The sequence below is a fragment of the Nicotiana attenuata genome, chromosome 2 (genome assembly GCF_001879085.1).
Source record: "Nicotiana attenuata strain UT chromosome 2, NIATTr2, whole genome shotgun sequence".
Classification (NCBI taxonomy): domain Eukaryota; kingdom Viridiplantae; phylum Streptophyta; class Magnoliopsida; order Solanales; family Solanaceae; genus Nicotiana; species Nicotiana attenuata.
In genome coordinates this window covers 43,947,254-43,959,777 of record NC_031990.1, presented here as the reverse complement: position 1 = coordinate 43,959,777, position 12,524 = coordinate 43,947,254, and the positions used below count along the sequence as shown (strand labels likewise).

The 12,524-nt window shown below is 33.6% G+C and overlaps 1 protein-coding gene across 2 annotated transcripts; it reads left to right on the top strand.

Annotated features, from left to right (window-relative positions):
- LOC109208383 (F-box/kelch-repeat protein At3g23880-like) lies at positions 2,055–6,425 on the top strand. Of its 2 annotated transcripts, none has more exons than XM_019371505.1 (2): positions 2,055–3,356; positions 6,073–6,425. In XM_019371505.1, the coding sequence occupies exons 1-2, from the start codon at positions 2,128–2,130 to the stop codon at positions 6,146–6,148; spliced, it is 1,305 nt and encodes a 434-aa protein (XP_019227050.1). In that variant the 5' UTR covers positions 2,055–2,127; the 3' UTR covers positions 6,149–6,425. The 2 variants fall into 2 exon arrangements, with proteins under 2 accessions (XP_019227050.1, XP_019227043.1); XM_019371498.1 differs by lacking the exon at positions 6,073–6,425 and adding an exon at positions 3,863–4,200.

Here is a 12,524-nt window from a genome sequence, read left to right as displayed (position 1 = left end):
AATTTCCTACATGAGTAATTTGAGCAGATTCTCCAGTAGGCATTTGAACTTGTCCTGAATTTCCTACTTTAGTAGCATCAACCAACAACCGTTCATTACCTGTCATATGATTAGTAGCTCCTGTGTCTACTACCCAAGTAGGATTAGAACTGGAATCAGAAAGAGATATACCTGCCATATTTGCACTAGGTTCACCAATTGAAGTTTTATTCAACAAGTTGAGGATTTGAGAGTATTGTTCTGGTGTAAAAACTGGTCCTGTCATAGGTGAAACTGGACGATGAGTAGGAGCAACATATCCATCTTATTGTGCTAGATTTCCACTCGGCAATTCACCTCTCTTTTTTGACTTAAAATCAGAAGGATATCCTATGATTTTATAACAATTTTCTTTCAAATGTCCTTTTATGTTGCAAAAATCACACTTCATTAACTTGAAGCAATTCTCTTTGGAATGTCCTCTTACGTGAAAATATTCACACTCCAGATTATAATTCTTCTTCCCTTGCTTCTGAGCATACTGTTTAGTAGTGAATAGAGCAGTAGGTTCCATGTTTTCAGTCAACACACAATGCCCTCCTGCTACTTGTCTTTGACTCTCATCTTGACGCAACATCGCATATGCTTGATTAACATTAGGAACATGAGATTTCATCAAAATCTAGCTGCATGCTTGACTATATCCATCATTAAGGCCCATAAGAAACTGTAACAAGCGCTGGTATTGCAGATGATTAGCATACTCCTTAGATTTTGCACATTCACATGAAGGAGGCGGCATCAGTGAGTCGTATTCATCCCATAGGTCCTTCAACTTAGAGTAATACACAGAAATAGAAGAAGTTCCTTGTGTTAATGTGAAAATTGCTTTATGTAGATAGAACATGCGAGAAGCTGTCACCTTATCAAAACGCTCTCTCAGATCCTCCCAAATAGCATGAGCACTAGAACGAAATAACACTCCACTAAGCAAATCTCGACTAACATTATTCATTATCCATGATTTTACCGTGGCATTGCCGCGATCCCAATGATTAACGAAATTCTGTCCATAAGTGTCTCTAGTAATTGTTCCATCAGCAAAGCCTAGTTTATTTCTGGTGAGCAAAGAAACCTCCATGGCTTGTCGCTATAGGGTGTAATTCTCCATTCCGATCAGAGGCATCCCGATCGAAAGTGAGCTCGGAGAATCAGAAGCATGCAAATACAGAGGGTGATTGTGATCAATCACAATCACATTTTGTGTAGTAGCATCATCCACCGCCATGAGAATTAGGGCCCGAAACTGAAGCAAAACTCAGAATTCACCAGAAAATACCTGAGTAATCTCTTGACCTTCAACTGTTATCAGAAAAAATCCCTAGATTCACTCAATTAGGGCTCTGATACCATGTTAAATCTCCATGAATTGGTGAATTGAGCTGTCCGTAATTGCAATCGAGTGAAAAAGATGAAGAGATTAAGAAGAAGCAAAACAGAGAGCAGAATTTTAGTTCTTCATTGTTCTTCTTCTGTACTTACAAGAGTCGTATATATACGTCTAAGCCTAATGAATGATAGCTGTAAAACCAACTAACTAATACACCCCACTAATACATAACTACAACTTTTTAGATAGTATATTTCATCATTTGCAACTAGCTATTGATTTACATATTATACAACATCATTATCTTTATTTTATATAATTAATATATATTTAATTGTAAATTAAAAGAATTTCTCTCTACGGACATTATNTTTTATACAATTATAATAATAATAAAATTAACTTATAATTTTATATAAATATAATATATACAAAAATTAATATATCAGAAAAATAGGATATAAAATTAAAATTATAAAGATCTTAATATAAAAATTAATTATATATACAATATATGATAAATTAAAAGTCCAAAAAAATAAAAAGATGAATAAAATAATAATAAATTAAATTTGGTGTGAAGATACACGTACAAGATTTGGTATTCCATTGGAGAAAAAAATTAAAAATTATAATATCCACAAATTCTTTTTCGCCTTGTTATAAGCAGAACCCTTTCCCCCTCTTCTTTACCGGTTCTTTGTGTCGATCACAAAGGCTTTTCTTCATCTTCAACCTCCAGCTACTACCCAGCTGAAATGCCGCCCTCTAAAGGCAAAGGAAATGGGAAAAAGAAAGGAAAAGGGAAAGGGAGCTCCAAGAAAACAAAAAATACACTTTCAGACCCAACATCCAGCTGCATTTTCCCTAGAGAAATCATCTCCAATATCCTTTCTCGTCTCCCTGTGAAGACCCTTTTACGATTCAGTTGCGTTTGCAAGCCATGGAAAAAGCTCATTTCCAAACCCAACTTCATAGCTACCCATTTCCGCCATTCCTCTTCTTTGCAGAGTGCCACCTGTACTTCACCCATTTTTATACATACTCGCCATATCAAGTCCTTTGATCATGTCCTCTCGCTATTTGACCCGCACCCCGAATCATCACCAGTTGTGGAACTGGATAGCCCTTTTCCTTCATACTTTCAGGATATGTTGGTTGTGGGTTGTTGCAATGGCATTGTATGCCTTTCTCAGCCACCTTGGGGTGAGATGATTACTCTTTGGAACCCAGCTATGAGGCAGTATAGGACGATAAAGCTTTCAAAGACCAAACCCCTTATGGGAATTCACTCTTGTGTTTCCGTAGGGTTGGCTTATGATTCTCAAGAGAATGATTTCTTGATCTTGAGTCTCTTGTGTTTCAGACCAGCTGAAACTAGAGCTCCGGATGAAGTGGAAATGTGTTCGACTAAGAGTTTCAGCTGGAAGAAGCTGAAAAATGAGGTGGGGTTTCGTGTTCTTGGGCTTATTTGCAATGTGATCATTAAAGGGGTACCTTATTGGAGAGCCGTAGTAGAGGATGCGCATGGATCTCGTGAGGTGTTGGTGTATTTTGATGTGAGTAAGAAAGTATTTGACAAGTTACCTATGCCGGGAATAAGAGTGGGGACTAAGGGGTATCCTGTGAATTTAGAGGATTCTCTTGGTATGTTAATATGGGAGAAAACAGACAAATATAATGTTAATGTTTGGGTAATGGATGATGAAGATGGTTGGAGCAAGAAATGCAATGTTGGAATAACATTTGGTTTTGACAGAACATTGGGCTGTTTGAGGAATGGTGACATTGTAGTGGAGGATGAAAACGGGGTGCTGTTGTTTGATCCAGTGACTAGTTCAGTAAAGGCAAAATTCAGCATTGAGAATGCTAAGAAGGGCTCGTATGTGATTTTTGACTATTCAGAGAGCCTAGTTCTGATTGGAGGGATGCTACCAGTTAAGAAGGAAGCTGCTGAAGGCAAATTAGCACGCGAATACCTCCTAAAGTACGGTGATCAACTTTTGTCTATATTTTAAGTTACTTTATGGCTTGCTTTGTGGTGTTTGTCAACTCCCTCTTTGAGATGTTCTCCTTTGTTTTGTTCTTATCATGTGCATATGTTTAACCAACTGTGAAACTATGATGGGTTAATTTACTGTGTGAACTTACTCTATGATTTGCTTACTTTATTCTACGCAATTAGTAGAGATGCTTGTGAGTTGCTGCTGTGGTTTCGGAAAGCATTTATGCCCAATTAACAAGGTTTTTTTTTTCCTGTCTTCCATCTGATAAATTGTGCTCTTGCATAACTTCATGGTGTGAAATCAGTTATAACATGAATTTCTGTCACTGCATGCAATTCTCTTATTTCCCCAGATAACTTTTCTTTTACATAAGATTAGCTTATATTATAATTCAAGTATGTCATGAAGTGTCACTTTTGCCCTGCCTTGGTTTCCATTTAGCTTCTTTCAATTGCATCGGTTTCGAAGAGTTCTTTTGATGTTGCAGACGGACTTACTATCAAGCAAAAGAAGAACAGATTAAGAGAACTATATTTCCTCTCTTGGCCTCTTTAGCTTTTCAGCTTGAATTTGGATCCATTATGGAAAGTGTAAATACTAAGAAAAGAGTAACGGAAAACAAGAAATCCACAATTAGGTCATTTTTGTCACACAACTGTGTGTGCTCATCTTCTTGTTATTGAAAATTTCTCACAGTTTTGATTCCTGTGACAGAATGAGTAGTAAGAGGAGACGGTATTTGCAGCTATTCGTTTGAAGCATCATGAATATCTGGAAAAAGCTACTCTCTTTGTGTCCCCATATTTTTGGTGTTACCTTTATACAAGTGACTGTGTAAAGATAATTCTATGTCTTCTTTCTTTATCTAGAATAAATGTGCTTCCTTTTCTTTGTTATATGGAAGTGGGTTGTTTTCCAATTCAATTTTAAAAATCAAGTCCCACTAGAAGCTATTTTCTCCCTTTCATGTCTTGCATAGTGGGCATTGTTTGAAAAAGAAGTAGGCTTGGCTTCAAAGGTGCATCGTGTGTGTCGAGAGTGTTTCCAGAAGATCCCAACTTCCCTGTTCACCCCATTTATTTTCTAACAATATAAAATCTTCCCTTTTGTCAGTAGAAACATTTTAAATGATCAGAGAAACATTTCAGCTTTTGTAGTATTTTCTTGTTGGAGCATCAGTTGTGTTGAGGTCAATAATCAATGATTTCGTTATGAAGAGACAACTAGGTCAATAGACGTAGTAATATGATTGCTAGATCCTTGAAGTTTTATATCTATATGCTGATATAAAATTTTCTATTTACTGATGCTATAGGACTCTGAGGCATCTGGTTCCATAAGCATTCTAACCATTATGTACGTGTAAGAAAGAGCAGGAAAACATAGTTTCTCTGAAATAATGCATTTGGATTGCCGGATTGCACTAATTAACAGCACCAAGGCTTCAAAAGAAAACTAATAGAATCATGTCCTGTCAGGGAATTGCAACAATTCTGTTACCTTTCTAGTCAATTGCAGAGCTGTTGCGTTTTCAAATGTTCTTTTTCTTGTTTTAGGTTAAGTGTTTTAAAAAAAAATCCTCATTTATGAACTTTATACTTGTATATTCAAGTATGGATGATAGTCTGATAGATATTAATGTTGATGAACTAAAGCTTATGTTCAATGAAAGGCTTAGCTACTGGTGGAGTATGAGACATCCATATCTTAACTTTTCAATGCTCCAAGATATAGCTTCAGTTGACAGTCAGCATAAGAAGTCCTCTATTCATATGAAACAATCTCCTTTTCATTTAATTATTTTCTAATTCAAGTTGTTCTCTTTGGGCTTTCTCAGCTTGAGTTTCCAGCTTCGTTTTCCCATAGCTTATAAGCTCCTTGGTTGACTTGTGTCTTGCAATCTTCAATAAATGAATTCACTTGTCATAACTTTCAGATCTTATTCTAGACATAACATTCCTAGTTATTTGGTGCATGGCTTGAGGAGCATGTTTGGAGTAGAAATAAGTAGCGGCATGGACTGTAACAGAGGTGCTTCTGTTGGAAATATGATTTTGATTTTCTAGAAATTAAGTTTTAGGTTTATGTATTAGCATTACCAATGGGATGCTTACAATTTCCAGGTACATTATCTTTTAGTATGACATAGGTTCATTTTTATGTTTCAAGGTGACCAAGAAAAGTATTTAGTAGATGTGAGTCCAGAGGTCCACTTTGGCACCTATAAAACCCCTTAGTTGATGTTGTTATGTAATAGTGAAGTAGTTAAATAGTATCAAGAGTGTTCTTATTTTTATCTCCATCTTCCATTCTCTTTGTGACTTGTGATATCTCATCAAAAGCCTAGCTTATATTTCAACAGCTACTGGTATGGAAATTCAGAAGGACAATGAGAGCATGCGAAGGACCTCCATTGGTGTTAATGTGGACAGTACGTAAAAACAGAAATAGGAGAGCATTTGAAAGAGTAAAAAAATCTTTGGTAGTATAGTTTAGTGGAACATTTTTGTCTCTGTCTATCTTTGGAGTAATTTTGATATTTAACTAGTGCTGATGAATGGATGCTATTTGTGGGGAAGCATGCTCTACCTGTTGTATATACCTTGTATGCTGGATTTATCTCTCAAATCAATATAATTTTAACTTGATAAGAAAAGATATATATATTTACTGACATTCCTTTTCTTGATAATGTAGGGCTGGCATAAATATGAAGGTCTTTACCACTAAGAATCCTCAGCAGGCTGCCTTTGCTACTAGTAGTATTGCATGAATGACATTTTGGCTGCCCCTTTTTTTGCTAACAACGGAGATGGCATGAAAAACTTTTTGACATCCTTTTAGTTAGGAAATAATAGCAATATATGTAGTTCCTCTGATGTTTATATTAAACAGTATGATTCATCTCCGCTACTTTGTTGATCAGATTGTCAACTAGTATCTATTGCACATTGCACTGATCAACTAGTACTTGATTAAGCAACAGTGGGTTCGTGTTTGCTTTTCTTGCATCTGCTTCATAACATCTTTCAGAGTGAGTGTTTTCTTCATCTTTCTGCATTTTCCCTATTGACTGTTTTCTTCAATCAATTTTTGTTCCTTACCTCAAAATTTTCTTTTTGGTTCATAATTCTTTGACTATGGTTAAACTATATATATGTCTCTATGAGTCATGAAAAACGTCGTTACACGCAACATTTTAACAGTTAGAAGGTTCTGTAAAGCTTGTCACAAAATTTTTGTTCTTTTTTGCCAGTATGCGAACGGACCTCCTTATCTTTTTTCTCCAGTCTTATTACAATTTCAGCAATTCTCCAGTCCTTTTTTATTTACCCCCCAAAAAAAAAAATGTATGGACAGCCAAATATAATACTTATACTGTTAATTTGTCCTCTTGACAATGTTCGGAAGTAACATTGGGTCTACATGTTGGTGTTTGGTTAATCGTATAGTATACATTTCTTTTATCTTAAATCTCCACCACCCTTGACTTCCAGGCAAGAATCATCAAAGATGTACTTTTTTTTTTTGTTTAACCATCTGTTATTTGGAATTAGATTTGTGCGAGGTAATTCCATTAAGGGAATAAAATGCACCCTACAAAGAATTCGAAACATTTGATTAAGGATAGTGAAATTTCAAAACTACAATTATCATGCCACATTTTTCGGAGATATAGAGCTAAATATTGTATGTTACTAAGTAAAAGAAATTATACTTGAAGGAGAAGTAAGTGTTGGTATTTAGAACCATAGTGATTTTAGCTGTTGTTATTATATGGACTGCTTTATAATACTTGCTTCGCAGAACACAAATATTTGGTGTTATAAATAATATTAAGAGTAAATGTCCGTGTATTATGAAATTACTTAGGAGCAAGTTAGTTAGTCATGAACTAGTCTAGTTACCTGGTCAGCAAGATTTATTACTTGACCACCAAAATAAGTTACTTGGTCACCAAGCAACTTTCTTATAAATAGGAGCCTCCTCTATGGATTTTATATATATATANTTAATATATATTTAATTGTAAATTAAAAGAATTTCTCTCTACGGACATTATTCAACCTATACTAAATGAAGATTCCAAAATTGTAGCAGAATTTAACAGAATTTTTAACATTCCCTAAATTTAAGCTTAAGTAAATCGACTACAATTCAAAAACAACCAAATTTTCCTAAAATATCTCAACATCCCTAAAATTAAGCCAAGCCAAATCTACCCCAGTTCAAATGCAGCCATTCAAAAATAGATGAGAGATGTACTATATAATATAGGAGTCAATTATAACAAAAGTATGAAATCTGTTATAGCATATTTATCTTATACTATTATATTATATTTNTATATATATATATATATATATATATATATATATATATATATATATATATATATTATAAAAGCACAAATGTAAGAAAGTTAAATGTTAAGAGACTAAAATATCTTCGAAAAGTTGATCGACCTTTTTGCCCTTTAAAGTTAATATTTCCTTTATCTAGCAATTAATAATGGGTATAAATATAATTTTGGGTCAGGACTAAGTAACCTTATTCTGTTTGGATTCGATTCTTTCTAAAATATAAAGTTTCCTTGCAAAGAAACAACTCCATAATTGGATAAAATAATTATAACATTTAGAATTATAATATAACTTATATGAGAAACGTTGGCACAAAAAAGTTTCTACGCACATGCAAAAGGATTTGTCATATTTACAAGCATTAATTGTTCCTGATTTTGTTATTTATCACAATCAGTTTGTACGTTTAGAATTGTAAAAGTTTTAGAACTTTATTTCTTGTCACAAATTTTATTAGTCAAGGACTCCTTCATGCTCAATCTAATCAAATAATTTAATTTCTACTCAACATTGCTCTTTAAACTCTAAAAAATTAATCCATTTAAACCAAAATAAAAGTAAGACAAATTTTCTCTCCAAACTAAATTTATTACCTCAATTTATAATCTAACCATAATAGGTAGGAAAAACTGTCTTTGACTTAGTCATCTATGCACTAGCGCATTTTAAAAATATAAAAAAAGAAATTAATAAGACAATATTTCACTTCAATAGAACTTAATTATAAAAATTGAGACCAAAACACCACAGGAATGTAACTACATTAAATTTAATTTTTTGGCATTATTGCTCATTATTAGGGTTAGTCTTTCTTTTGATCTTCTTATTCTGTAAAAACCGTAATGGACATATGTATTTTCAAGCATGTGTTTATCCCCAAAATTCAACTTTCATCATAGACGATGAAGGATATCCTCTTAAATATATCTGGAAATAATTGCACGTACGCTTGTGTATTACAATGATAGTAAATTAAATACATAACAAAATAAGTTTAAATGTCGGACTATATTTGATGGAACTTATTTTAATACAATAACTATTGTATATTATATTTTCAAGAGAGAGATCAATATCGACAGCAAGAGTTTTAATTATAATAAAGTATTATAAGAGATCAAACACCAAAAATATCATATATATAAAGAATATTAGGTAGATACGACTATATCTCATTTTTCTATAAATACGTATATCATTCGCAAGTTCGTACGATAATGTAGAATCATTTAAAATTTAAGTATTATGTAAGTATAATAACATTTGAAAAGTATGAATATCAAAAATTTTACAGCTTGTTTGGATGGTTGTTACGTATCGTTTCATAATGTATCGTATCGTATCGTATTGTATTGTAATGTATCGTTTGATGAATACAATGTTTGGATGAATTGTGTCGTTTTGGCGTCGTTTCATGGTATCACGAACCTGTGATATGATGAATAAACTTGCAATATTATAAAGAAAAATTATGATACGGTATATAAAAAGGTAGGGTAAATGATAAAATAAAATTATTTAATAATAATGAAGGGTGAGATTGAGAGAAAAACACAAGGAAACGACGCGACCACACCAAATCGGTCGTTACATAAAGTGGCACATTTCATCGTTACGTAACGACATATTTAACAATACGATACAATAAAATTTAAGTAACAATCAAAACAAACATTGTATTTAAAGTAACAATAGGATACGATACGATAGGTAACAGCCATCCAAACAAGCTGTTAGTAATCAAATATCAACATGCAATTGTTATCGTGCAACGCACGTTCATAGAAACTAGTCTATATTATTATAAAAACACGAATGTTGGATACTAAATGTTGAACGACAAAAATATCCCTAAAATATTGACCGACCTTTATGCGCTCTTTTAATCTAATTGAACCATTAATATATTGGTTATTTTACTAAATAAAAAGACATAGCACGATCAAATTAACATAGAGTTCTAAACAAATAACGCTTATGGATTTTGGTTCCAGATCAAAGAGTCCTTCCTTATTATACAAATTTACGTACATTATTATTTTGGGGAATAAGTTCTTCAAACACTTATTCTTTAGGCACAACTTCAAACAACTCTTCGTCCACTAATCAATTTTAAGATACTAAAATTCAACATGAACGAAAAGCTAAAGTTATTTTTGTAATCTAAATATTGACAAAGTTTCAATTTATTTTTCAAAAAACTATATTATCACTTTAAATAAACGAGTTTCCACCATTTGAATTGGTATTACAGTGGTTGTATCACGGGATAATATTGACTGAATTCCATTTGAAGCTCAATTAAAGGTTTGAGATAAAAACTAAAGAGACCTACGCATTATAACTCTTTTCAAGATCAGCAACAAGGTTTTTTTTTTTACTCACCAAAGATGTTTTTCAGAAGAATTTGAACAAAGAAAATGTGAAAAAATTATTTTTACCAGAATTAAGTTTATTTGACATAGATGGTCAATAGACTACTGGAGCTTTCTATTTAGGCATTGAATTCGTACAAGGATAATCTCAAGCATTTTCAAAAGGATTCCTTATACCACTAGACAAACTCCATTAGTTAATAATTATTTCAGTATTATATGATCTTTTTCATGATATATTGAATTGTTAGGTGTTATTGCTTCATTAAAATATTTCACCAGAGTTTTATATTTTTTCATACTAAGGCTATAGCAATGTGTTTTCATGACATTTTTTATTAATAAATCAAAATGTAGAGAAAGATTATTGATTTCCATGTCAATTCTATTAGCGAAATAGCAATATTCCCTCAAGGTTTTTTTTTAATTATAAATCTTAGGTATGTCAATATTTATCAAATTTTCCTAAGACATTCTTGTACTCCTATTTTTAAAATTAGAAGTGTCTAAATTATCTATTTTTATTTTTAGAGATTCTAAAATAACAGATTTTATCAATGTAAAGCAGGTGAATCCTTTTCAATTATTATGACAAGTTTTTAAATATTTTTAATTATTTTGAGCTTCAATTGTTATACACTTTTAATATCTAATATCTTTCGTTACCTTTTTTTTTTATTTCTCATCTTTATTTTAGTCCTAAAGCATTACGTGCGAGGCACATACATAGAGACTAGTTATATTAAAAGCACGAAGGCTCTTAGTGAAATGTCGTTCGGCTTTTTTTTACCCTTCATAAGTGCATTCGAAATTGGATAAAATTGTAAATCAAAAGATTATTTAAAATAAATAAATAAATTTCCGTATGACAAAAAAGGGAAAAGGGAAGAGAATAATAAATGAGAAACTTCTTCTTCAATTAATATCCCAAATAAAGAGTGATTGTTGTAGGTTATAAAAAGAAAAAACGAATTAATAGGAGATACTTCTTCTTCAATTAATATCCCTAATAAAGAGGGTTTGATTAAAAAAGGAAAACTGTTATGCAACAATAAAAGAAGAAGAAGAGTATTGCAGAGAAAAGTAAAGAGAATGGAATTCTTATTGATATTGGGATGAATTACAATGGAATAGAGCCCTCTATTTATAGGGAGAGGTTGACTTAGCCACCAAATAATAAACCCTAGAATTTCTCTAAATATGGACATTCATGTAACGACCCGACCGGTCATTTTGAGCTTTTGCACTTTGATCGCCAGTTCTCGGGCATGACTTGCCCCGTGTTATGTGTTATGACAAATGTAGGTCGTTGGTTTTGGTTTCAGGAAAATTTGGAATGAATTTGAAAGGACAGTTCAGTTGAAAGCTGGGTATTTGAAAGGTTTGACCAAGAGTTGACTTATTTGTATATGAGCTCGGATCGGAGTTTTTATGATTCGGTTAGCTTCGTTGGGTAATTTATGACTTAGGAGTGCGATCGGAAGTGATTTTGGAGGTCCAGTGTAGAATTAGGCTTGAATTGGGGAAGTTAATATTTTGGCGAATTCCGGTTGATAGGTGAGATTTTGATCCGAGGGTCGGAATGGAATTCCGAGAGTTGCTGTAGCTCCGTTAGGTGATTTGGGATGTGTGTGCAAAATTTCAGGTCATTCGGAGGTGTTTTGGTCGAGTTTTTGATCAAATGCGTGTTTTGGAAGTTTTAAAAGAACTTAGGCTTGAATTCGATGTAATTTGACGATTTTGGTGTTAGTTGAGGTGTTTTGATGATTGAAGCAAGTTTTAATAATGTTTTAAGATGTGTTGATACTTCTGGTTGAGGTCCCGGAAGCCTCGGGGTGAATTCGGATGGCCATCGGGATGATTTTGGACTTGGTGATCTCTGAAGATTTGCTGATATCTGGTATTTCCGCATCTGCAGAAAAGGGGCCGCAGATGCGAAGACTAGGGGCGCAGATGCGAGTTTTGGCCTTTTGGAGAAATTCCGCAGAAGCAGATGGTTTCCGCAGGTGCGGCCTACGCAGGTGCGGCTATTGAGCGCAGAAGCGGTCCGTGTGTGTGAGGGAGGTTCCGCAGAAGCGGGTGATTGACCGCATAAGCGGTGTCCGCAGGAGCTATATTTGACCGAAAAAGCGGTCCTTGGCCTAATAAGGATCCGCAGAAGCGGAGGAAGAATCCGCAGAAGCGGTAGTCGCAAATGCGGTAAAGCAACCGCAGATGCGAAAATGACTGTTCAGAGAAGGGTTTTAAAAGCTCATTTTGTTCCGCGAGCTAAGGGTTATTTCCACCATTTTTGATCGACCTTGAGAGCTTTTGGACAGAAATGGAAGGGGATTTCGACTAGGTGTGATTGGAGGTGAGTTCCTTGACCTTATTACATGATTTAATGGTAGAATTAACATAGAAATTTGTG

Excerpts from the sequence above, each read along its gene's own strand:
- LOC109208383 (XM_019371498.1), top strand. The coding sequence starts at position 2,128 with ATGCCGCCCTCTAAAGGCAAAGGAAATGGGAAAAAGAAAGGAAAAGGG. Across the intron at positions 3,357-3,862 it reads GCACGCGAATACCTCCTAAA|ACGGACTTACTATCAAGCAA; the intron begins GTACGGTGATCA and ends TTGATGTTGCAG.